Source organism: Trematomus bernacchii, unplaced genomic scaffold (assembly GCF_902827165.1).
Source record: "Trematomus bernacchii unplaced genomic scaffold, fTreBer1.1, whole genome shotgun sequence".
NCBI classification, from domain to species: Eukaryota; Metazoa; Chordata; class Actinopteri; order Perciformes; family Nototheniidae; genus Trematomus; species Trematomus bernacchii.
In genome coordinates this window covers 6,518,806-6,546,632 of record NW_022987727.1, presented here as the reverse complement: position 1 = coordinate 6,546,632, position 27,827 = coordinate 6,518,806, and the positions used below count along the sequence as shown (strand labels likewise).

Here is a 27,827-nt window from a genome sequence, read left to right as displayed (position 1 = left end):
ATAATATTATAAACAAAGAGCAATGCCGAAATATGAACATCAAAACCCTAAAATCAAACATCAGAAATCCCCACTCTGACATTCCTGGCTCCTTCAGTTTATGTCTCCAACACTACAGGAACATGGTCTCAGAAATAAAAGCTTCCAAAGATTGCAAAGAAGTAAGTGCTGGTCTAGCAAAGTCTGTATGAAAAAACAAAACAACGTATAAACAATTTGCAAGTTAACCCTCACAGTATACATCAACTCTTTAATAACATCTAAATAATTCAGCTACTTACATATTTTAGAACTGCTCTGTATGTTGCCAACCATCTAGGAAATGACACCACATGTCAACATCGTATTATCTTAATGTTCAAACTTGTAAAAATAACTGTGACCAGCACTGAAAAAATAAATTATAAAATGAGACGTATATTTGACACTTTTTATTTAGAAAAGCCAAATTATTTTGATTGTATTTTTTGCATGTAATAAGAAAGCCACCTCAGTTTTGTGTCAATAGAGACACATCTTTACTGGAAGCTGCTAATGGCTGATTGTTTTGGTATAATTCTGAATGAGTCCTTGGAAGTACTCATGTGTGTTTCTGTGGGATTGAAAAATCATGATGTAGCATTTTGGGATGAAGTACCACACCAGAAAGGAGTAGAGACTGGAGAGTATGGCCAGAGCGTTTAGTATTGGGATGTACTTTCCATGATAAAGCATATATGTAGTGGCAAAGGCGATCCATGTGAGGATCAGCAGGAGCAGACAGAAGGTTATTGCTTTGGCCTCGTTGTAATTTTTCGGGAGGTCTTTCCCCATGTAGGAGAAAATAAAGCAAAGGGAGCACAAAGACAAGAGGAACAACACAGGACCAGCGGTGGCTTTTAGGTCAAGGTCACAACCAAGTATGATTTTGTCTGGGTACAAAACTGTTTCCTTGTTAGACTCAGGAGGGGAATAAGTATAGCCAATAAGAAGTAAGAGTGCCTGAATACCAAATGCCACAGTGATGACCAGCCATTGTCCATGATACTTCATCCACCAACTGTGGAGTTTGGGGAACTTGGCGGCTATTTTGAAAATGCAAACAATTTGAAAAGAGCGCACAACGAAACACGCGAGACAAACTGTGTAGAACAAGAGAAATGGTAAAAACCTCAGGATACAGAAGGAAGTTGTTGGCTCACCAAAGTAAAAGAACACACTTATACTACACAGACCGAGGCAGACTAAAATGAGGAAGCACATTGGTCCCCCAGCAGATCTGACAACAGGTGTGTTGTAGTTGATGGCAAAGAGAACAGATACAGCGAGTGTGAAGCCCACCAAGGCCCAGGCGCCCAACATGATCAGTATAGCCCCGGTGTCTGTGAACGGGATGTACTCCACCGACCGCAGGTTGCATGATGTACTTCCTGCTGCAGACCATTCTGTCTCCTTACAGTCGATGCACGTGTAGGCATCCTCTGTTTTCACATGAGAGAAAGACACGTTGTCAAGTTATGGAGCACTTTTGAGAAAAAAACATCAGTTGAAAAAGAGAGAAGTTGAATCTGTATAACATTAGTCTCCATAAGATTTTACTTAATGTCAAACTTGCTTTTCAGTTGTATAGTGATATACTATATAGATGCATCAGTAACAATACAAATGGTTCTACTTTAATTGGCGTGTGCAGTTCAGCGTGAACATTACATCTTTAAAATTCACTTTAAAATCAGGATGAGAAACCTGGTGAATACTTTTAGCCTTAAGAAAACATTTTTCTTTTTTATTTCTCATTAATAATGTACCTGTGATGTTGACATAACTTCCATTTGGACAGATTTTACAATCAAAGCAGCATTTGTGGGTTCCAGCATACTTTTTTGCAAATCCAACAAGACATTCTTTGGAACACACAGAAGTAGGCACCTGCACAAAAAATGTATTCAGCATAAAAGTAAATGAGTGCAAGAGAACGGGTAGTCATAAATAAATATAATAGATAGAGAACTGGCAGTATTTAGGCCTATACAGTGTTGTAAAACTATTAACAGGGTTTGTATTTATAGCCAACGCCCATTTGTTCATATTTATTTAGATGTCTTAATACATTTTTGTGCACTCATCCTCACACTGAGCGCTACAGAAGTGAGAAATCCCAAACACATTTCCAAATTGTTTTTAACAACATTTATAAATCAATATAAACCTTAGGAAGGGGAACATAACTTACTTCTCCATTTGTGTGCCAATGAATTTTGCTGTTATTGATAAAGAAATGGACTGATCCATGAAATGTATACAAGCCAATCTCCTCTGCATCACCACTGTGGTTCCAGAAGACGACAGAATATGATCCGTAGTTAGGTTCACCATTCTCATAAAACCGAATGCTCTCATTTAAAAGAGTAAAGTTGGACTTCTTCAGCTCTTCTAGAACCTGATGTGGGGACAAAAAGTAAAAAATGACCATTAGTTCCATGTTTAAACCAAAACCATATGAGATGTATTTTAAATAGGCGTTTGACAACATGTATGTGGATGAATGAACTGCAATGGAAAGCTCCTTATAAATATTTGTCATTTCATTTGAAAGACTAAAGAGTCTAACAACAGATTTATGGGTACTGTAATAAACAAAATATTTGCATACAACTCTCAACTAAATAAATTAAAGTGAGTAACACAATGGTCGTGATCCATATGAGAGATATACAAATTGCTTTGAATTAATTTTCTTGAGAGTTACTATCTATGATAATGGTGACAGTGTGTGGATCCACAGCCTGGTTTTTAACTGTTCGATTGATAACAATCTGGTTCAAAGATGTGTTTACAATTTATATATATGAAAATAATGCAGACTTATAATATGATAGTTTATTAAAGGGATTCTTACATTAAAGCAATTTGAAACATAACTGAGCGAAATCTGAATAAAGTTATTTGTATACTTACCATGTGTGGGAAGACTGTAATATTGTCATTACATCTGCCAGATCCACATTGCAAGACATTGTGTAAGGCATGAGCGATGGCATACACAGCAGTGTAAACAGGAAAATTAAAAGAAGGGTCTGCAGCAACGACATCTTCTGTGCTCAGGCTGCTGCGGTTGAAAGCCTGACTACAAAATATATTTTGTGATGCATTTTCACAATAAGTGTGTCTTCTTGAAGAATAGATAAAATCATTGACACCAGGTACTTTCACAGCTTGTTCTGAAATCCCAATTACAGTTCCAATATTTCTGATTCCTTTTATCTTTGGGAGATTCTTGTTTAAGGACCATTCCTCATCTGCGATCCACACTTTGTTGGTGAAATTCAGTTGTATTGCTGACTTAATGAGAGCCTCGGCAGTCCAATCTGGAGCAAAAACAATAATGGTGTTTATTTTCTGTGCCTCTATCTGTTTAAATGTTTGGGAGTGGACTGTATTTTGATTCAGGCCTTTGTTGTATGCTAGGCAGATTTCAGTATCCTTAATCTTCTTCATGAATAATGCCAGGCCATCTTTGCCATAATCATCATCACTGTATAGAAAAGCAACCCAGCGCCAGTTGAAGTGCTTCAAAATGTTCACAATCCCATCTATGGCGATTTTGTTGGAATGCACCGTTCGTAGAAAAGACGGAAAATCCCCTTTTTTTGAAAAGACAGAAATAGAAGCTGCATAACTGACCTGTTAAAAGAGTAAGAAAACGTATTTCTCAGTGACACATCAATATTTAATCAGATTTTACTATAACCTGATAAGAATTCATATACATTTGGACAAAAACATTTGAACACTATAATGTGTAGGTTTACCATAGGAATGAGATCCTTCATAAAGAGTGGGGCTACACTGAGGACCTGGGTGCTTCTATAAGGGCCGACCACTCCCAGTATTCTAGGAAGATTGTTATGTGGTTCATCCCATGGTTGGACCAAGTTGTTGACTGAGAGGAGTTTCATAACATCTGGAAAACTCTGTGTAGAGGAGCAGTGATCAAATATCTCATAGCCGAGAGATACGTTTGGTAAAAGGTTGGTAGAGTTATTGATTTCATCTACAGCGAATCTCATCACCTGAAACCTCCGATAACTTGGGAGTAGGAAGGGATGACTGTGAACAAGTACAACAAGAAATTAGCTTCAGAACCTCCTATTTGCAACATGTGTGGCTCCATGCTTCAAACATGACTGTTTGAAAGGCTCAAATCACATTATTATTTTTGGATATGAATGGATTTCATGGAACATGCACCAAGATGGGAAATTATTTTGCGCAGCAACTTTAATAATATAGTACTTACCTGGATTGGGATAGTGTTTTAGCTACTGGCTGTATCTATTGAACTGAAGTTAAAGCAATGCCCTAAATGTGTAATATTGAAATATGTAACACAAAGTATTCTTTATTTGTTTTAACTTTAGGAGACAGCAACTCAAATTAATATTAGGACTCACCTGGAGCAATAGATGGCTTCTGGTCTGTCACGACGAAGGTGTTCACTATGATGAATATCAAAAAGTCCACCCAACAAATAATCTCCCTCCAAATGAAACTCTGAGGCCGTGCATTGGGCAAAGGCATGTAGAAATGTTCCCAGGAGACACAGAGAAACGAGAAAATGTTTCATTGTTGTAATTTTCTTCCTCCAATTTGTAGTTGTTGTCGTTTCAACCAATGTGATGTGAACACTGATGGGATTTGTCTCTTCCTTTTTATAAAGTAATCAGACACTGTGTGGATGGTTTTCAGCCACTGTGATCATTTCCATGCATGTGGGGAATGCTTACTTATAAATGGTCCGAGGAAGATTCACAAATCAGTATGCAAAAACAGACTCAAATGCTGCCCCACAGAGTCTGTGATGAAGCTAGTTTGAATTTTCATCTTTAGTGCGACAGATAGTAGGATGACAGAAACAATTGCAAACAACTTAAAATATCCATATATAAAATATTTAAGCAAACATTTCTCCATACCAACCAATGGTTACAAGGACTAACATTACTTTTAGAGCAAGGCCCTTGATGTTTATTTATTAGATCATAGTAATGGTTCAAATTGCTAATATATTTGAACTGCAGATATTGTGATGGAAACTTCTGAAGCAATGGAGACTCAGATGCCCCTTTCACACCAACGCGGTTCCAGGGCCGGTTCGGAGCTAGAGCCTGATAAGCACTGGTTTTTCCTGTTCACACCGCAGCGGAGCCGGCTCTTTTCCCCGAAAACCAGTTCTTACCAAGCTTGAATTTTTTTTCGGTAGAAGCAAGAACCGCATACGTCACGCTTACGTCGGAGGGGGGCGAGATTAACCTGAGTTAACAGTTTATGGCGAGTACGGCAAATAAAAGTTGTAACAAGCAGTAGCGCTGAGCAAAGTGACTAGAACGCAACAACACACTTATAAAAAAAACACACTTTATAAAGTCAGGCAACACTAACCAGGCTTAGTGTGATTCTGTTTATTTTTACCTTACTTTGACCATCCGTTCGCTGTTATTGATCATTGTGGAGAGCAGGCAGACGTTTTGTTTTGTATTATAGCAGCTATCGGATGGAATCAATGGGCTGCACAGGTTGTCATGTCCGACTATCACAAGTAGAATCATAATGAAAAATACACCGGTAAAATGTGCCTGTAGAAAACGGCTTAGGCCTATGCCACAATAGGATAGCAACAAGTAGTCAAGATAGTCAGCTTAGCTTCGGTTGCTATGCTAACATCACCCATTTTATACCAGAGAAACTTTCATAACAGCGTTGTGATGCCAAACAGCGTCAATTCAGACTGACACACATTCACTTATGGGGAATTGGGGATATGTATCAGCTGCTTTTGTGACAGTCGGACAGTGAATACTTTACAGCGGCTGCTGCCATGAGTTAACGGGAGAATAAACTCCGGTGGACAAGCAGCACTGCAGCAGTTGGTAAATGCCGCTGAAACACATTAATAAACAATGAACCACAGCACTCTGGAGAAAAGTATAAGGTTGGAGAAGTAGTTATTTAATTTATTCTGGCTTCGTATGATTAAAAGTAACACGATCATCGACCTGACGCAGTCCCCCATTGTTGTTATTGTGAGCGCCGTTGGAGAGAAAATCAGCGACGTAAACGGTGACGTCATGATGCAGCAGCGGCAGCAACAGTCGAGCTCTGGGCGGTGTGAACAAAACGATTTGGAGCTTCGGCCGGAGAATTCACAAGACATGTCGTGTGCCACGAGTTGACACAGCGGATGCCAAACCAATTCTGAAGATCTCTTCTGTAGTTCGAGGTTTTAACTAGTTCGGAGTGTAATAATCAACATTCCTCATCAGCGAGACTAAACAAATATGAACCCTGAATCTAACTAGAGCTGTCGTCCATAGAAAATAATGTGCACCAGGGAACCTACTTTCCTGAACAATAAACTACCTCAGGTCAACTTGTGCTCTGTCATAGCCTCAGCAATGCGCCCAAGCTGCTCCTTGAGATAGCAGCAATACCCAAGGCCGTAGACCTATGCCATGGGAAAAGAGACAGTGAAAGGAGAAAACGATGAACTGTGTCAAAGGTTGAATACCTAAGCAAATTATTCCCTAACAGATATCATTGTGCAAATAAAAAACAAGACCAAGAATCTAGAGTCATGTTTTGGCAGACTGCACTGAGACACAGCGTTGCTTTGAAGTTGATACTTACATCAGCATGCTAACATTATGTTAAAGTGATGATGTGAAGCAGGTACCATGTTTACCAGGTTTGAAGTCTTATTTAACATTTTCTTTAAAGAACGAAACACAAAAAGCAATATACAGACCGTCATTGCAATATCTAGAGCCTAAAAAGTATGTCCATAACCAGTTCACTTGGTACAACATGTATAGTATGTATAGTAACAATGCGCCATAATAACAGAGGGCAAGACAGTTTCAACAAGTTAACTGGTCCCGCCTTGCCTTTTAATGTCGGAAATAATTGTTGTATTGTTAATCCTGAAGCAGAACAGGCTGGCCTGTTGGAACTGGGGCAGATGATTTATAGTTAAGAAAATAGCCAGTAGATCCAGATAGAAACTTGTATTTTACCGGCGTCCGTATCCCACTTTCAGCCTGTCTGTCGTACAAAGCATGCCACAACCTGAGGCATCTGTTGAAACCACTTTGCAATTATGACACTGTGAATTTAGTTCCTTCCAAAAACAGAGAGTCGACATCCGAGTTTACTGTCGGCCTCCTTTTGAAGGTCATGCAATATACACAGCCGATGAGAATAAGCGCATTGAAACCCTGTTACAGCCTGAAACTCTTTCATGCCCAAAACCAGGTCAGTGCTAGTGACAGAACTAGCAACAACTGCACCACACCTGCTCTCTAGGGCTCAACTCATCCATCCATCTATCAATCCATCATTATCTAGCCGAGGGCCCAAAACTTCCATTTACCTGGCCACATTATGAATGATGTTTCAAGGCACTCCCAGGCCAGATTGGAGATACAATCCCTGATTCGGCTATCTCTTCATCACAACGGTGCGGTAAAGTGACTGCAATACCGCTCCCACTTCTTGAATTTTCCAACCCCTCTGCATGCTCCATTGTCCCATCACTCGTGAACAAGACCCTGAGAAATGTCAACTCTTTTACTTGGGCTAATGACTCGTACCCTTCTCTGAGTAGACAGTTCTTTGGTTTCCTGCTAAGAACCATGGCCTCAGATTTAGAGGTGCAGATCAGTATCCAAGCCATTAGGCTGCGAACTGATCCAACAAATTCACAGCCTGATGACACAATCAGTACCACATAATCTTCAAAAAGCCGCAATGCAATCCACAGCCCACAGAACTGCAGCCCCCCTTCCCCCACGGCTACAGATGGTTGCATGCTTCCCCCTCCTGGGGTGTTGTAAGTTCTCAATAATCATTTTAGTGCCGACCGAAAGTCGTTCTATATTGCTTTTTTGGGCCTGTTGGTACCTTGCAACATATTCCAGAATGCCCCCTCCTTCAGTCAGATGACTTCCCTCGGTGTCCACCAGGATGGTCGAGGATTACCCTCCCTTGAGTTACTAAGACCTTGAGACCACGGCTCTCAACCACAGCTTTGCAATAGAAGCTTTGAGCATCACCCATTTAGGTTCAAAGTCCCCGGCCATAAAAAGCTCTGCCGGAGGTGCGAGTTGAAGGCCTCCCGGACTGGGGCTATCCCCAGACGATACCAGTTAACACTTGCACGACATGTTTGGGCTCACCACCTGATGGTGATCAGTTTACAGCTCTGCCTCTCGGTTTATCCAAGTGTCCAAGACAAACAACATTGGGTCCGATAACAATAACCAAATCGATCACTGACCTTCTGCCTAGGGTGTTTTGGTACCATGTACACTTATGAGCATCCATATGTCCGATGGTCAGTGTTGGGCAAGTTACTTCCAAAATGTAATACAGTACATATTACTTATTACTGTCTCTTTTAAGTAATAAGTTACATTACAATATTACTGTCTCTGAAATGTAATGAGTTACACTACTTTTATATTACTTTTGAGTTACTTTCACCAAAATAACCGCAAAAGAATGGCTAGGTATTTTAAATGGTAAAATGTAGTTTAGTGCAGCTCATTATACATCCAGTGAACGGCTATGTGGTATAGCATAACAACTGTGTAGGCCCTTAACCCCTAGATTCCACCGGGTCCGTCTGCGGCGCGTTACAGGCGCGTTACAGGCGTGTTACGGGCATGTTACGGGCGCGTTACGGCTGCGCCGTGGTGCTCACAGCGATCGCGGCCACTCTAGTCAATGGGTGCTATTCCACCACACGCGGCGCGTTACGGCTCAGAAGCGTCCCAGAAGCGCCTAGGTGCAGGGCTCCTCTAAAATTAGGATGCATCCTATTTTTGACGCGGCGCAGCCGTAACGTAAGGTCGGGCAGGCAGGAAGTGGAACGGTCAGAGCATATATAGCATATATATATATATATATATATATATACACACACACAAACTAATTTTGCAGACCCTATCCCTCCGTAGTCTTTCAAGTAGGAGGAGAAATGCCAGCGTTCTCCTCCGGTTTACAGGCACTGTGTAAATTATATATATAGAATAATTATGATGAATGCATTTTTTTGAAACACATCTTTGATTCATGTCGTTTATAACTGGAATATTACAGTTATTATTAACTTTGTCTGTACAAAGTAGCCTGTCCAGGAAATATGCCCAAATCAACAAAAACTGCGAGCCGGCAGGCAAGACGCTCCGCTTCTGAAATGCTTCTGAAACGCGCCTGGTAGGGTATGACGCCGGAGGAGGCCGGACCAAAACCGCGGCGCAGCCGTAACGCGGTGCAGACGGACCCGGTGGAATCTAGGGGTAAGGCTACTAACAACTTTTATTACACAGCTTAGTTGAATACTCGATTCTGATTGGTCAATTCAGAACATGTGACACGTTGTTAGTACAGACTGCTGTCAAGGACTATAATGACCATTGCTAAGGAGGATCAAGAAAGAGAAAGGAAAAGAGGGTAAAAGACGGAGTGCTGGACGTCAGATAAATCACCAGAAGAAGGCAGAGAGGAAGTGAACACTAACAGGAACACGGTATGGGCTCTGCAGTGTTAAGGACTTGTTAGTGGCTCAGAAACTGTGAACAGACTTGGACAGTGCTGCCGTAAAGTTGTTGTTGTCGCAATTCCAGCCGTTGGTGCGCCGTGGAACTGAGTTTTCTTTTTCTTAGCGAAAGAAATACAATCATTCAATATAATCATTTCAATTAATATTGAGAGTCGAGACGTTAGTTTGTTTAGTATCTGGCCATGTAATAAGTGTGATAATGTGCAGCGACTTGGTCATTATCGGGAAAATAACACCCTTCAGGATGATCAACCAGGCTTATAGAAAAATGTTTCTCTGGTGTCAGAATGTCTCGCGATGTTGGAGAATTCTTAAAAAACAAAACACCACTTCCTTTCGGGTTAAAATGTGTTGTAACTAGGGATGTCCCGATCCGATCACGTGATCGGGGATCGGAGCCGATCACGTGATTTTCACGTGATCGGGGATCGGGAGAAAAAAATCGGGGATCGGAATCTTTTTTTTTTTTTTTTTTTTTTTTTATAAAATATTTTTATACATTTTATTTAATGTTACAAAACAAAAATGACCATGTTCACGTCTTAAAGTCATCCTGAGGCCTTAGTTTTGGGTTAAAATTACACAACATCATGTATGTGTTGCTTCTTTTGGGCTTGTTTTCATAGACCTGGTTGCTTATTTCTCTCAAATCTGGCAACAGAGTGGGCGCAGTGTCTAATAGTAGCAGTAAGCTAACAAGAGGCTACGTTCAGCTGGTGACTCGGGAGTCGGGACAGAGAAAATGTCAGGAGTTTGGAAGTATTATAAAATTGAAAGCGAAGGCAGTGTAACAGCCAGATGCAATGTTTGCAAGGCGGAGGTTCCGCGTGGTGGAAAGAACAGAGCTACGTTCAACATGACCAATCTAATACAAACACCACCAACAACAACACGACGAGTACACAGCGGCCACTCAGGTAACGGCACTGAAACAACCGACACTTTCAGAGACTTTTAAAAGGAAAGAGAAACTACCCCAGAACAGTGAAAAGGCCAAAAAAATAACAGCCAAGATAGCTGAATTCATCGCGTTGGATGACCAGCCGTTATCTGTTACCTTTTTTTTCCTCTTAATGCATTGCATAAAGATCGGATCGGGAAAAATCGGTATCGGCAGATTGTCAAAATCAAATGATCGGAATCGGATCGGGAGCAAAAAAAGGTGATCGGGACATCCCTAGTTGTAACGTGCGTTACTGAGAATTGTAACGGGTATTATATTACCCAAATTTCATTAGTAATGCATTACATTACTGCGTTGCAGCAAAAAGTAATACATTACTGTAACTCCGTTAACCTGTTAAGCCCGAGAGACCCCGGTACCGGTGTCTGAGGGCATGTTCATTTAATAAAACTATGAATGTTTTATATCCATGTAACGGGAAGAAACTCATCTAACTGAAAAGAAAACCCACAATGCTAACACTGAGCCTCTGAATTAGCAACGAGCGAAACATGCTAACACCTTACTGCACCGAAAATCACTCACAAAACCTTATTATTTATCTTTTCAGCACATCCAACACATCGATTCACATCGTGAGGTGACACAGAATCGATTGACACTGACATTACCACTGAATTATACGTATTTGCGACGTTATAAGCAAAAACGGACATCAAAACAGGTGACGCTAGGTAGCTAAAAATGCTAACATTTTTACCTTGGCTCTGTAGTCTCTCCAAAGTGGTCTTCAATGGCATTAAAACGATAAAAATGCTGCTGAAGTTAATCCATAGGTTAATCTAATGTGTCTGTGTCCCTTTGAAATGATTTCTGATAATCCATAAGCATTAAAACTGCTTTTCCGTTTCCAGATGTCAAAGCTAGAGATTCACTCTGATTGAAAATTACATGCGCGAAGCCCCCACCTTTTCTCTTCACAACGTGTGTGTGGGGGACTCTCCCTTCGATTATATTGGCTCTAACGGTCAGAAAGAGGTGTCAACCATCAAAATCGAGCAAGGGGGGCCAGAGATATGGAAAATCCACCCAAATGACCCCAGAAGTGGTTTCTTTTTGCTAAATCTCTCTAAAAAGGTAAAATGCCACTTGTTTTGCATCAATCTTGATACAGGGTACTTATTATATGTTGTAATTTGGATTCCTACAGCTTTTAGTCTACCTTACCATCATCCAAGGGTGGTTTTCACTATAAGTAAAAAATAATTTTTGGACGGACACTATAATTTACAGTTTTTTACTATGTAAAATCTGAATTTTCTTTAAAATAAAAAACATCTATATTGATTCTGACTTTTCTACATCCAACTCACAGGTTTATCATTACTTTGAGAAAAAAGATTATTAATTTAACCCTTTTAGAAGGGAAGATATGGTCATTTGTTCTGGGAATGTCATTTTCGAGCCTGAGACCTGAAAAACAGGCTCAGGGCTTAACAGGTTAAACCCAACATTGCTGATGTGTTTTTTTTATGGCCAACCCTTGACAATCACAAGTCCAATAACAAGGCACTGCTCGGGTTCAGATCAGGGAGGCCATTCCTCCTGATCACGCCCTTCCAAGAATCTGTTGTGTTACACATGTGCGTTCAAGCCATTCAGCAAATTGAAGACCAAATATACAACAGTCAGAGTTTCCACCCCATAACCAGGAGTAGGGTTCCAGCACTGAGGCTGTATGTAGGTTTGAGCCCAACCAGATCCAACCGGTAACGCCCCACCTACCCCAAAGGCTCTGACTCCATCTACCCCAGAGGTGAAGAGCCACATCTTCAAAGCAATCCTCCAACACGCGGGTCTGGTCCTTCACTGCCACCCTGCTGACAGTGTTCCTTTCCCCATTGGTTCTTCCAGCGATGGTGGCACTGCGGTGTTTGGGCCTGGCAAGCCCGGCCACCAGGCGCTAGCTGATGGGCCTTGCTAAAGATGGGGACCCTATCTTCCTCCGGGCTGGGTAACGCCGACACCTCCTCATCACTCCACCGCTCCCATGTTTTTTTTTGTGTTGCCATAAGTTATTCTCTCTCCGTTGATGCGCGGGGCTAATGCTAATGCTAATAATGCTATTGCCAGCAAATACATTGGCGGCTTCACAAAACCTTTCAGAGTTTTACGGGGCGTGGTTTGCAATTCGCCCAGCCAATAGAAATTGGTACTTTTTTCTCCCCAGGAAAGTACCACCTCTCTAGCAGGCACTAAAAATGGGGGTAAAAGTTCCCGGCACTAAGTACTCTTTTTGGTGTGAACGCAAAATAAGGAGTACTAACGGAACTAAACGGGAAAAGTACGGGGAAAAGTACTCCAGTGTGAACGCGCCTATTGAGTTGTGTGTAGACCCAGGGCCTTAAGATACATCACCAAAGGTCAACGGCCTATTTGAGGTGAAAATAATTATTTTCATGTCATGCGAGTGGCTTAATATCCCATTCTTTGTGTGTTGCACCAAGTCAATTGACTGAGAGGGATAACGCAACATTATATTCAATCAATCAGGTACAGCAAACTAAAATGTTCAATGTAAAAAGCAAGTTTATCATTTTCACAGATGACATTGAGCACACAAGTTTATCATAAGCAAATACACACAAATTAATTTAATTCAACCAAGTGTCTTTGGTTTATGCTAAATTACCACCTCCTCTTACAAGTCATCCTTGCATGATTGAACATAAGACCACAAATAGGAATAAAATAGGAAAATGTTCAATGGCTATGCAGATTAGCATGATAAATGTTCAGGACTCATTTGAATTCCTCCGAGCAGAAGCGCAGATCTCTTTTGTTCTAGTAAGTAAAATTAAATCAATCTTTATTCGTTATAAACGCCATTAAAGTAAAAAGTTAAGTGGTAAATGTACCAATTACTTGTAAATCACATTATTCCAAATAGTTTTCACAATCCATACTTATAATTGCAGTGTATTAGAAGGTGCATGAGGTGTATACGGCATTTCACATTAGTGTTTGATGCAAGCAGGCATATGCTTTATCTACTCTGTGGATATTATTTTAAAATGTTGTTTCCTGGTATGGAGAGATGAAGTATGTTTTTATGTAGTGGTATTTTCTTTGTCTCTGTCAGTCCGTCTTAATACTAAATACATTTTTCTGACCAAACATATTTGCTGATGATACATTTTTACTCTATTAAGAGACTGAGGAAAGAAACTCTCAGAAAATTGCAATTGTCATCCAACTTAGAAAATGAGCTAATCATTACTTAAAATTGCATCCTAATTTAAAGCTTACTATTTAAAAATAAAATTGTAAATCCAGAGGTAAATCTATTTCATTACTATAATTTGAGGAAACTTAAACCATACAAGGTATATTTCAGGTCTAGCAGTAGCTTGTTTACATGATGCCATCATGTGGTGAGATAAGTGAAAAATCAGAAAACAAACAATACATTGTATATCTTTTATTGAATCCATTTCATTGATTAATTAACTTTTTATGTTATTTACAATTTAATGTCATGAAGCTGTTAAATAATATAACATAATGAGAATTAGCACAAATAAAGCATTGTGTACACAATATATTATTATTGATCTATTGTAGTATTGATCTTTTCACTTTCCGCAAGTAAACAAATACAAATATTTCTTAAATTGTTTTTTTAATCCTTCAATGAGACATGCACAGTTTGGTATCTTTAAATATACCTTATCTTGGTGTCACAGGAGGGAATTCACCATCAAAGGCGTAATCCAAATACAAAAGTCTACATAATCTTAAGAAAAAGCCTCTGTTTATGAATGGGGAATATTGTATATCTGAAATGACCTCTTGTTTTAGCTCATTTCAAGGCTTGGGTTATTGACATAGCAATGCACACTAAAAAGCAAATAATGAGTTGAAGGCCACATCAGTTTTCTATCTTTAGAGACACATGCTATATATACTGGTAGCTGCTACTGGCTGATTGTTTTGGTATAATTCTGAATGAGTCCTTGGAAGTACTCATGTGTGTTTCTGTCAGGTTCAAAAATCATGATGTAGCATTTTGGGAGGAAGTACCACACCAGAAAGGAGTAGAGACTGGAGAGTATGGCCAGAGCGTTCAGTATTGGGATGTACTTTCCACGGTAAAGCATATATGTAGTAGCAACGATGATCCAGGTGAGGATCAGCAGGAGCAGACAGAAGGTTATTGCTTTGGCCTCGTTGTAATTTTTCGGGAGGTCTTTCCCCATGTAGGAGAAAATAAAGCAAAGGGAACACAAAGACAAGAGGAACAACACAGGACCAGAGGTGGCTTTTAGGTCAAGGTCACAACCAAGTATGATTTTGTCTGGGTACCAAACTGTTTCATTAAAGGGCTTTAAGGGAGCAAGACTGTAGCCAATAAGAAGTAAGAGTGCCTGAATACCAAATGCCACAGTGATGACCAGCCATTGTCCATGATACTTCATCCACCAACTGTGGAGTTTGGGGAACTTGGCGGCAATTTTGAAAATGAAAACAATTTGAAAAGAGCGCACAAGAAAACAGGCGAGACAAACTGTGTAGAACAAGAGAAATGGTAAAAACCTCAGGATACAGAAGGAAGTTGTTGGCTCACCAAAGTAAAAGAACACACTTATACTACACAGACTGAGGCAGACTAAAATGAGGAAGCACATTGGTCCCCCAGCAGATCTGACAACAGGTGTGTTGTAGTTGATGGCAAAGAGAACAGATACAGCGAGTGTGAAGCCCACCAAGGCCCAGGCCCCCAACATGATCAGTATAGCCCCGGCGTCTGTGAACGGGATGTACTCCACCGACCGCAGGTTGCATGATGTACTTCCTGCTGCAGACCATTCTGTGTCCTTACAGTCGATGCACGTGTAGGCATCCTCTGTTTTTACATGAAACAATTTGTTAATAAAGGTATGTTGAAAAAAATGTAAAAAAGTCAGACAGCAGATGAAGCAGTGTTACTGTACAGTTCTTATCTTTCATATTTATCTTAAAAGTAGTTCCAGTTTAATTATTCTCTACATTTACCTAGATTGCAATGTACAGTATTGCATAATGAATCGACACTTGTTCCCAATGCTGCTAAATAAAAAAATAAACATTGTGAACCATTTTCCAAACAATTTATTTCATAGCAGTCGTTCACTCAATAAGTTATGCATTCATTGGCATATTCAGTCGTCACAGTGGAAATGGAAGCCAATATTTTACTTTGAAGCTTGAATAACAGTACAGCTTTAATTAATGATCTTCATAATAATTTACCTGTGATGTTCACATAAGTTCCATTTGGACAGATTTCACAATCGAAGCAGCATTTTTTGTCATTTCCATCTTGCTTTTTTGCAAATCCATCAGGACATTCTAAAGAACACACGGAAGTAGGCACCTACAGAAGTATATTTAGCAACAAATAAAATGTTAGTTGAACAGAAATAATACTGAAGGTAGGCAATAAAGAGTCAAGTCGTTTTTTTGCTGTATTCATAACAGGTTTTGTTCAATTGAACCACCATATTAGACACTGTATATGTAAACTTCACTGCAACGCAATGTGGTTTTATTCAGATTAATAAAAAACAACTTACCTCCACATTTGCATACCACTGAATTTTGCTATTGTTGATGAAGAAATGGACTGATGGGTAAAATGTATAAAAGCCAATCTCCTCTGCATCACCACTGTGGTTCCAGAAAATGACAGAATATGATCCGTATTGAGGGTCACCATTCTCATCAAACCGAATGCTCTCATTTAAAAGTGTAAAGTTGGACTTCTTCAGCTCTGCTAGAACCTGTGGGTACAAAAAGTTCAGATGACCATTACTTCTCTTTGTGGTGTTATTTAAATAGTATTTTATCAACATATAAAACCTTATCTGAAAGGCTAATCTTTAAGTTAAAGCAAGTAAAAAAATACTTTAGCAACATTTTCAAATGTTGTATTTGTATACTTACCATGTGTGGGGAGACTGTAATATTGTCATTACATCTGCCAGATCCACATTGCAAGGCATTGTGTAAGGCATGAGCGATGGCATACACAGCAGTGTAAACAGGAAAATTAAAAGAAGGGTCTGCAGCAACGACATCTTCTGTGCTCAGGTTGCTGCGGATGAAAGCCTGACTACAAAATATATTTTGTGATGCATTTTCACAATAAGTGTGTCTTCTTGAAGAATAGATAAAATCATTGACACCAGGTACTTTCACTGCTTGTTCTGAAATCCCAATTACAGTTCCAATATTTCTGATTCCTTTTATCTTTGGGAGATTCTTGTTTAAGGACCATTCTTCATCTGCGATCCACACTTTGTTGGTGACATTCAGTTGTATTGCCGACTCAATGAGAGCCTCGGCAGTCATTTTCATAGCAAAAACAATAATGATGTTTATCTTCTGTGCCTCTATCTGTTTAAATGTTTGGGAGTAGTCTGTATTTTGATTCAGGCCTTTGTTGTATGCTAGGCAGATTTCAGTATCCTTAATCTTCTTCATGAATAACGCCAGGCCATCATTGCCATAATCCTCATCACTGTTGAGAAAAGCAACCCAGCGCCAGTTGAAGTGCTTCAAAATGTTCACAATCCCTTCTATGGTATCTTTATTGGGATGCACCGTTCGTAGAAAAGATGGAAAAACTGCTTTTTTTGAAAAGACAGAAACAGTAGCTGAATAACTGACCTGAAAAACATTTGAAGTGACATATTAACATTAAATCCCATTTCACAATGATAAGATACATTGAAATGTAAAAAAAAAACAATAATAATTGTAAAAAAAAGTTTGTAATTTTAAACATTAATTCAAAAGTTTACCATAGGAATGAGATCCTTCATAAAGAGTGGGGCTACACTGAGGACCTGGGTGCTTCTATAAGGGCCGACCACTCCCAGTATTCTAGGAAGATTGTTATGTGGTTCATCCCGTAGTTGGACCAAGTTGTTGACTGAGAGGAGTTTCATAACATCTGGAAAACTCTGTGTAGAGGAGCAGTGATCAAATATCTCATAGCCGAGAGATACATTTGGTAGAAGGTTGGTAGAGTTATTGATTTCATCTACAGCGAATCTCATCACCTGAAACCTCCGATAACTTGGGAGTAGGAAGGGATGACTGTGAACAAGTACAACAAGAAATTAGCTTCAGAACCTCCTATTTGCAACATTTGTGGCTCCATGCTTCAAACATAACATTGTCATTCTTAGATCCCCTTTAAAGATAGGAATAGGTTTAATGTAACATGGACTAAGGTGGGAAATAACATCATACTGGAACTATATATAATATCGCAATTACCTGGATTGGATTAATGTTTTAGCTACTAGCTTTATCTATTGAACTAAAGTTTAACGTTATATTCTTTAATGTATATTATTAAAATGTGGTTCACCAGGCATCTTTATTAGTTTTAAATTCAGAAGAAGACAACTTAAATGTATATTAAGACTCACCTGGAGCAATCCATGGCTTCTGGTCTGTCATGATAAACAGGGTCACTATGATGAATATCAAAAAGTCCACCCAACAAAAAATCTCCTTCCAGCTGAAACTCTGAGGCCGTGCATTGAGCCAAGGCATGTAAAATCGTTCCCAGGAAACACAGAGAAACTAGAAAATGTTTCATTGTTGTAGTTTTTACCAATGTGATGTGAAAACGTATGGGATGTGCCTGTTCCTTTTAGTAAATCATTTGACACTGGTGAGGGTTTTCAGCCACAGGGATCGTGTTCATGCTTGTGGGAAATGCTTACCTGCAGTATATACAGTGGGAGGGAGATTCACAAATCATTATGCAAAAATAATTTAAAGTGTTGCTGCCCAGAGTTAATGTGAGAAATACACAAATGTTTTAACAATCACCATGAGTAAGACATTTTAATGCCATAAACATACATTTGAAAAAGTGCTTCAACAATGGCAATTCCCCTCTTGAACCAAAATTAAATATCTCAGTAAGTTTATATCTTGGGGACATCTTCCGTTTTCAGAATTTGCGATTATTTTCTCCGCACCAATCAATGGTTTAAAAGAATGTTTTACAGCAAAAAACTAAATCAAAACAATTTTCTCTGGATACTTAAAATAGACCACCTTTCTTTGTTTGAGTTCCAAATAGCTTCAGCTTGCAGTTATCCTTGTTTAAAAAAAACAAGACCAAAATTCTACAGTCATTCTAGCTGTTTTTGAGGCTGTACTGACACACTGAGTGACATGTGTACCATGAAGGGGAACTCTTAGTTAGTTCTCGCTACAAGTGAGGTATTCATTATGCAAATATTTAGTCATAAACAAACATATTTGATACATTTGCATTTTATAGGAAAGATCAATAGAGTCATTGGGATTCATCCCACGGTGTGCCATGGGTGCTCAACTTTCATGGTGCTCCTGTAAATACATTTGATATTTCAGTCGATATTTGAGTGTCATAGAAAACACCTGGTCATTGGTCAGCTCAATGTTGGAATCGCTGAAGCCTAAATGTTTTGTCTATAACTTCTGGTCCCTTTCAGTCAACTTACTTGTTACAATACACATAGTAAGAGATAACAATGTGCCACAGAGGGCAAAACCGTTTCCGTCTCTCCCTGCCTTTTTAATAGGAAACAACTGTTGTATCATCATTTCCGAATCACATCAAAAACAGCTCTGCACTGATGTGGTGGAAAGAGTGGTGCCGCCCGACTAGGCAGTAGCAACTTTGACCTTGTTTACCGCTGACCTTTCGAGACGTAATAAATCAGATGACAGCTGTATGCAAGCAGGGGACATATCCATAGAAATTAAACTATCAAGCTGCTTTCTCCACAGGGCTATGCGCCAAATCTCTTGGAAAACAAAGTGCAAATTGAGTATCATCTGAATGCAGCTGAAGAGATTTTCACATTTTGTTCTATAACATAAAATACACTGGTCAATATCCAAAGCTTCTATATGTCTTACAAACAGCAATTGCTTACAAGTGATGCTAATTTACCAGTCGACCTACAAAATGATGTAATCACCACACCACTCAATTGGCTTGTGGCCAATGACACCGTTGATTATGATGGCCTTGCTGCCTGTCGAGAGCATGTGATTGTTTCAGATAATGCTTTTATGTAATTGTTTACACTAATTTCCAAGCCTTTACTTTTCTGTAATTCAGTATATCAAAGATGACATTGTTGATAGGTCATATCTGTCTGTTTTACACTCTTTGACCAACATTTGTGTGCAAATGAGGCCTTCAGAAATGAACCCTTTTGAGAAACCATTGGATGAAAAGCCTCATGAAGCTTTATCTGGCCATCACTGTGAAAAAATTATTTTTATGACACGTGAGGGCTTTATATCACATACTACGTATGTTGCACCAAGGTAATTGACTAAAAGAGATTACACAACATTATGTATAATCATGTACAGTAAACTTAATAAATGTTGTTTTTAAAAATAAAGTTTTTCACCTATTTCTAAATCCATATACATATTTACTAATGGTATCACATTTTAAACTTCATCAAGTTTTTATCTGGGAATGTTGCACTAGCACATTGTTCAACACATGGACTTCTTCCACCGCCCAAAGGCTGTAACTGCATACATGATGTTCAGAAAGTGTTTTTCCTTCATACGTCAATGTTAAAACACCTAAAACTCCTTCCGATCTTTAACCAACAAGATATTGCTGGCTCAGTAAATGTTTTTAAATCAAACAGGACTTTAGAATAATGTCATTCGTTAGAACGATCTCACCATGTACAGTTGTAGACGTTGGTAGCTCACACATGGTTAAACACAAGCACATTCATTTAATCCAACCCAGTATATTTGGTTTATGCTGAATGACCACATCCTGTTACAAATGATCCCTGGGTGATTTAATACCACAGAGGCCATTTGAATTAGGAAAATGTTCCATGGCTATGCAGATTAACATGATAAATGTTCAGGCCCTCACCAGAATTTGAATTCTTCCTGGCATAAGCATCTCATTGTTCTGCTAAGTCAAATCAACCTATTATCTTTTTGTTAAAAACTCCATTATATAAGTACAATGTGTCGTGAAATGCTATAAGAACTTGGGCAAAGTGTTATTATCCGTATTAGTTTTCCCTGTTTTACTTTGTCCCGTCAAGATCTGTCTTTGGTTTCCTGTTTTAGTTTGAAAAGTGTTCACCCCCCGTCTTGTCTGTTGCTTCCTGTCTCTGTGTTCCATCCTGCTTGATTACCCGATTGTGTTCACCTTGTGCCCCTGTGTTTTCTCCTCCCTCCTCACCTGTGTCTTGTTCGTGTAGTTAGTCTTGTGTGCATTTAGGTTCTGTTTTTTTCTGTCAGTCTTTGTGAGATCCTTGTCGTTGTTGAATGTGTTCACTGGGGAGAGAGTTCAGCTCTGTATATTTAAGTCATAGCCTTGAAATAAAGGTATTTTCAGTTAAACCTCGTATCTGTTCCTGCATGTGGGTCCTGCCTGCTTTGCTCACCCCGACACAAAGATTGTTCAATGGAAATGAATTGAAAATGGTGTATCTTATTGATAACTCTACAATAAGACCAATCATTCTGTCTGTCTTTTGATTTTTTTCCTCCCAAACCCCATCCCCTCAGGAAGCCTTTTGCCTCCTGTCAGGTCATCATTGTAAATAAGAATGTGTTCTTAATTGATTTTCCTGGCTAAATAAAGGTTATACTACTACTACTACTACTACTACTACTACTACTACTACTACTACTACTACTACTACTACTACTACTACTACTACTACTACTACAAAGTTATGGTTTATTTTCCAGAAATAATTTAAAGCTTATAAATGTAAAACAATTACAGTATTGACATACCTTAGCCATACAGTAAGGTACATTTCAGGTCTAGCAGTAGCTTGTATAAGTGAAGCCATCATGTGGTGAGATTATTGAAAAACCAGAAAACACACATTCCATTGTATATCCTTTTATTGAATCAACTTCATGATTAATTCACTTTTAACCATTTAATATCATGGAGATGTTTAATAATACAATAAAGATGAGCACATAAAAAGCATTGTGTACATTATATTTTTCAGTTGCATGTGTCATCCCTTTCTCCTGTTTCAATACATTTTGACTTGGTCATGTTCATGTTGAGGAGTTGAGTATTTCAGAAGTTCAGTACATTTTACATGTGAATAGTGTGGATGATTAAATACTTTCAAAGCCAGAAAGTTCTTGCATTGAGGACATACAACGCTGACTTTTATAACTTTGTGTATTTGCTAGTTTTACTAAATAGTAAGCTGAATAACTTGAAAGCAGACCACTGCACTTATTATCTATCTTTCAAGAAATACAAACTAAAGCTGTCATAGTGTTTATGATCTGAACTTCTCCGCTAGTAAACAAACAAAAATATTTTCCAATAATATTGTATTAATCCTTCAATGAGACATGTACAGTTTTGCATCTTTAAATATACCTTAGTGTCATAGGAGGGCAGAATTCACCATCAAAGGCATCATCCAAATACAAAAGGTCTACATAATCTTTAGCAAAAGCCTCTGTTTATGAATGGGGAATATTGTAGCTTAAAAAGTACTCCAAGTGCTCCAAAAAGTATGTAAATATCTGAAGGCCACATCAGTTTTCTGTCACATCTTTACTGGTAGCTACTACTGGTTGATTGTTTTGGTATAATTCTGAATGAGTCCTTGGAAGTACTCATGTGTGTTTCTGTGGGATTGAAAAATGATGATGTAGCATTTTGGAAGGAAGTACCACAAGAGAAAGGAGTAGAGACTGGAGAGTATGGCCAGAGCGTTTAGTATTGGGATGTACTTTCCATGATAAAGCATATATTCAGTGGCAAAGGCGATCCATGTGAGGATCAGCAGGAGCAGACAGAAGGTTATTGCTTTGGCCTCGTTGTAATTTTTCGGGAGGTCTTTCCCCATGTAGGAGAAAATAAAGCAAAGGAAGCACAAAGACAAGAGTAAAAGCACAGGACCAGCGGTGGCTTTTAGGTCAAGGTCACAACCAAGTATGATTTTGTCTGGGTACCAAACTGTTTCATTAAAGGGCTTTAAGGGAGCAAGACTGTAGCCCATAAGAAGTAAGAGTGCCTGAATACCAAATGCCACAGTGATGACCAGCCATTGTCCATGATACTTCATCCACCAACTGTGGAGTTTGGGGAACTTGGCGGCTATTTTGAAAATGCAAACAATTTGAAAAGAGCGCACAACGAAACACGCGAGACAAACTGTGTAGAACAAGAGAAATGGTAAAAACCTCAGGATACAGAAGGAAGTTGTTGGCTCACCAAAGTAAAAGAACACACTTATACTACACAGACTGAGGCAGACTAAAATGAGGAAGCACATTGGTCCCCCAGCAGATCTGACAACAGGTGTGTTGTAGTTGATGGCAAAGAGAACAGATACAGCGAGTGTGAAGCCCACCAAGGCCCAGGCCCCCAACATGATCAGTATAGCCCCGGCGTCTGTGAACGGGATGTACTCCACCGACCGCAGGTTGCATGATGTACTTCCTGCTGCAGACCATTCTGTCTCCTTACAGTCGATGCACGTGTAGGGATTCCCTATTTCATGAGAGAAACACAAATTGTAAATCTTAACTATTTTGGGGGGCTTTTTTGTGGATATTTTTGTAATAATATTCAGTTTTGAGTGCACACATTTAATAAGACCAAATAAAAAACGCGTTCTTTTTGGTCAGAAATGTAAAGGTGGAAAATGCAATTGCGAAAAAGTTATTAACTTAAAGGGGACCTATCATGCAAAATGCACTTTTGTACGTCTTTTATACATGAATATGTGTCCCCGGTGTTCCAGGGAACTCACCAAGTGTCAGAAAACACAACCCTCTCTATTTTCCTCCATACCCAAATCTCTAAAAAAGGGGCTGCAACGGATCTGATAAGAACTGATCCAGATTTGAACACTTTACTGACGTCAGGAAAGTGGCGCTACGGCTATTGGGCCAACTCCACCAATCAGGAGGAGACAGCCACGGCCATTGCCGTTCGAAAGCGCTGGAGACGCTGTAGTACATATGCAAGGCCTGTAGGTGGTGCTGTTCTCACAGAATCAGCCCTTGCAAAAACAGGGCAAAAAAAAGCGAAATGAGGCATGGCTAAAATGCATGATCTGTTTGGTATTTTGAAAAAAAAAAAGTATAAATATGCCTTATATAGGTATGGTCCTACACTATATTATTCAAATATAGCATGATAGGTCCACTTTAAAATAAAAGACAATTGAGGTGATGTTACATTTTCATATCAATCTCTTACACTTCATGTTTTCTCAAGATGTTTTGGAGTAATAATAATTCACCTGTAATGTTGACATATGTTCCACTCTGGCACATCACACAATCGAAGCAGCATTTGTGCATTCCATCTTGGTTTTTGGAATATCCTACTAGACATTCTTGGGAACATACCGAAGTAGGCACCTGTGCAAGATAATCATTTAACAAAAATGTATTTAGAAGAAAATGAATTTAAGCGAAGAGAACATTGTCAGGGACGTCGTCAAACAAGGAAAGTGCGAGTCCCATTGCATAACTATTCACAACATTTCTCAACTGGCTTTGTTTAATGTGAACATCTTATTTTAGACATTTGCTGCACCACCAACTTTTTATTTTCTTGATAATCTATTTTGCCACTGTTATTGACAAACTAGTGTGCTTTGCATACACACATCCCTGTGCAGAAAAGGTCAAAGCAAAGCAGAATATTTTAATGATCATACCCTGTAGGCACACTGCATTATTCCACACATGATTTGGTAAAAATAACCACTTACTTCTCCGTCTGTGTACCACTGAATTTTGTTTTCGTCGATGTAGTAATAGATTGATGGGTGAAATTTGTAATAGCCGATCACCTCTGCTTCCCCACTGTCATTCCAGAAAACTATAGAATAGGTTCCAAACCTGGGTTCAATATTCTCATCAAACTGGATACTTTGATTTAAAAGTGTAAAGTTTGACTGCTTCAGCTCGGCAAGCACCTGGAGTGGGTAAACAACATTCATATGACCATCACTTTATTTGATTTCAGATTTGTAAAATGCCATTTTGTTAACCTCTTTATTCTCTTTCTCTATCTCTAAAATGTCTTGCCTGATATAATTTGTCAGACATTGTTAACATCTTTAATTTTCCTTTGAGGATGTACAGTTATAAATGTTATGTGATGACAAAAGACATATTTGGTCAATAGTTTGAGTTATGACATTCTTTACTACAGGTTAAAGCCATCAAACACATGTGAACAAATATCAATTATTTGTATACTTACAGTATAAGGGTACAATGTAATATTGCTATTACATCTGCCGGATCCACATTGCAAAGCATTGTGTAAGGCATGAGCGATGGCATAAACAGCAGAATAAACGGGAAAATTATAAGATGGGTCCACGGAAAGGATTTGTTCTGCACTCGTGCTGCTGCAGTTGCAAGCCTGATTACAAAATTGTTTTTTTTCAGAATTTTCACAATGAGTCTGGCTTCCGGAAAAATTGATAAAATCGCTAAAACCAGGTATTGTCACTACTGGCTGAGACACTCCAATTACAGTTCCAATATTTTTGATTCCTTTCATCTTGTGGAGCTTTGTGCTTAAGGACCAGGTGTCCCCTGCTATCCACACTCTATTGGTGACATTCAGTCGTACTGCCGACTCAATGAGAGCTTCAGCCGTCATTTTTGGAGCAAAAACAATAATGGTGTTTATCTTCTGTACCTCTATCTCTTTGAATATTTTGGTGTCATTTGTATCGTCATTGAGACCTTTGTTGTATGCCAGGCAGATTTCAGTATCCTTTATCTTCTTATAGAACAATTCTAAGCCATCAATGCCATATGCGTCATCACTGTTAAGAAAAGCAACCCAGCGCCAGTTGAAGTGCTTCACGATGTTAAAAATCAAATCTATGACTTCTTTATTGGAATGCACTGTTCGCAGGAAAGAGGGGAATTTCGCTTTCTCTGCAAAGGCAGAGGATGCAGCTCCATAACTGACCTGACAAAGGAAGTATGGAGTAATTATCATCCTTTTCAGTAACCATTCATTTTACATAAATGTAACATTTAAACATGACTGATTGTTATAACTGCTTGAACAAAATAGTTGGCAAACTTACCATAGGAATGAGATTCGTCATAAAGAGTGGGGCTACAGTCAGGGTGTTAGTGCTTGAAAAGGGGCCGACCACTGCTATCACTTTGGACAGATTATCATGTGGTTCACCCCAAGGTTGGACCAAGCCATTTACTGAGAGGAGTTGCAAAATTCCTGGAAAATTGTATAAATCTGAGCAGTGGTCAAATATTTCATAGCCGAGAGATACGTTTGGCAGGAGTTTGGTAGAGTTGTTAATTTGCTCCACGGAGAATCTCATCACCTGAAACCTCCGATAACTTGGGAGAGTGAAGGGTTTACTGTACAGAGAATAGACACATGAATCATCATGATCAGTCTTCAGACGTCAACACAGACACAGATGCTACAAAAAGAATCTCATGGATACAGGATGTAATGTAACATGTCATTGTGTAAAGAAACTGAGATAATAAAGCATTAAATGGATTAAGTGAGGGTCGAAATGGGCAACAAATGCTCTAGCATTTGATGTACAGCTCTCAATATTCAAAAAGGTTATGATCTGTTACATTTGGAGATTGTCATTAGTTTCAACTTGAGTGAGTTGAAGTTATCAACGCAGATTTCTTAAAATACTCACCTGGAGCATTCGACGGCTTCTGGTCTGTCATGATAAACAGGGTCATCATCGAAATGAATATCAAAAAGTCCACCCAACAAATAATCTCCTTCCAGCTGAAATTCAGAGTCTGGGGCACTGCATTGAGCCAAGTCATGTAGAATCGTTCCCAGGAGACACAGAGAAACTAGAAATGGTTTCATTGTTTTAAATACTTTCTACCAATTTGATGTGAACTCTAATAGCATTAGCATCTGCCATTGAATAAGCAATGCTATGCTTGTAACATCAACCCCCAAGTCTTAATGTGCATGACCCAGGTGATGCATAACATCAGGTGTCATACATTTCCTGTAAAAGGTTGGAGGAGAATACACAAATCAGTATGCAAAAAGCCTTTAGGCTGCACAGGCTCTCTTTGATGGCTACACAAAATGTACCAATATTTAAAGCAATAGTCTGTATTATGTCTATTATGAATAAATCTGGACCATTTGTGATAAGTCCTACTTTAGCCAAGATGACAAATGTACGTACTATATGCAGTGCCACTAAAAACTTTGTGAACCCTTCATCATTTTCTGTATTTCTGCACAAATACATGTATTACCTATATTAGTTCAGATATGTATTCAATCCTAAACCTAATAAAGGGGACCCAGTTAAACAAATAATACAAAAAGTTACTTTAAATGTATTCATTTTGAAGGAGTTTAGTTTAGTTGTCCCTGCCTGCTGGTCTTACCAGAGTCTACGGTGCCGACAGGTACAAACGCGCTACAATGGCCCAAAACACATTAGAAGAAAAGCGATGCACTTTCAAAAACGATGCAAATATAAAAACACAAATGTGCCAAGACACATGCAAATGCAACAACTTCAACAATTTGACGAAACATGCGTAGGGTTTACTAAAAGCACTGGACAAACGAAACGCTGCAAACGGGGGTGCCGCCAGGGATTTTAGGCCCCATGAAAAGACAATCACATTAGCCGCGTTCACACCGGAGTACTTTTCACCGTACTTTTCGCGTTTAGTTCCGTTAGTACCCCTTATGTCGCGTTCACACCAAAAATCGTACTTAATCTCGGGAACTTTTACCCCCATTTTTAGAGCCTGCTGAGAGATCGTACTTTCCTGTGGGTGAAAAGTGCCCCAGTGCTGATTGGCTGGGCGAATTGCAAACCACGCCCGTACAACTGTGAAAATGTTGTGTGGAGACGCCATTGTTTTTCCTCGCTACAAAAACCCAACGCACCGACAGAGCGTTGGGTTTGTTTTTGAAAGCAGTTATGGCAAGCATCAAGAAATGATGAGGAGGTGTCGGCGCTTCTGGAGATCTACGCCGAGGACGCGACCCAGGGAATGCTACTGAAGCCAGTTCAGTAGCTTTCACTCGACCTGGGAATCGTGCACAGCCCCACCGGCTAAAAATAAAGAAACTCAGGCAGGACTACAAACGGCGGATTCAGTGGCCAACGATGACTACCACGACGAAGGTAAAATCAACTACATGCACTGGGGTTTTAATCTGCACAATAATGGTCTCAGATGTACTTTTATTTGCTCAGT

At 39.2% G+C, this 27,827-nt stretch overlaps 3 protein-coding genes across 3 annotated transcripts; all 3 read right to left on the bottom strand.

The window, feature by feature from the left end:
• Positions 1–531: 531 nt before the first annotated feature.
• Positions 532–4,606, bottom strand: LOC117494295 (taste receptor type 1 member 1-like). The gene is made up of 6 exons (XM_034145137.1): positions 4,434–4,606; positions 3,792–4,089; positions 2,938–3,663; positions 2,213–2,419; positions 1,788–1,908; positions 532–1,460 (listed from the first exon to the last, which is right to left on the bottom strand). Exons 1-6 carry the CDS (start codon positions 4,604–4,606, stop codon positions 532–534), a joined length of 2,454 nt encoding a protein of 817 aa, XP_034001028.1.
• Positions 4,607–14,482: 9,876 nt separating this feature from the next.
• Positions 14,483–18,159, bottom strand: LOC117494453 (taste receptor type 1 member 1-like). The gene is made up of 6 exons (XM_034145375.1): positions 17,987–18,159; positions 17,351–17,648; positions 16,491–17,216; positions 16,121–16,327; positions 15,798–15,921; positions 14,483–15,411 (listed from the first exon to the last, which is right to left on the bottom strand). The coding sequence occupies exons 1-6, from the start codon at positions 18,157–18,159 to the stop codon at positions 14,483–14,485; spliced, it is 2,457 nt and encodes an 818-aa protein (XP_034001266.1).
• Positions 18,160–22,168: 4,009 nt separating this feature from the next.
• LOC117494452 (taste receptor type 1 member 1-like) lies at positions 22,169–26,457 on the bottom strand. Its single transcript, XM_034145374.1, has 6 exons — positions 26,276–26,457; positions 25,676–25,973; positions 24,829–25,554; positions 24,332–24,538; positions 23,855–23,975; positions 22,169–23,097 (listed from the first exon to the last, which is right to left on the bottom strand). The coding sequence occupies exons 1-6, from the start codon at positions 26,455–26,457 to the stop codon at positions 22,169–22,171; spliced, it is 2,463 nt and encodes an 820-aa protein (XP_034001265.1).
• Positions 26,458–27,827: the final 1,370 nt, after the last annotated feature.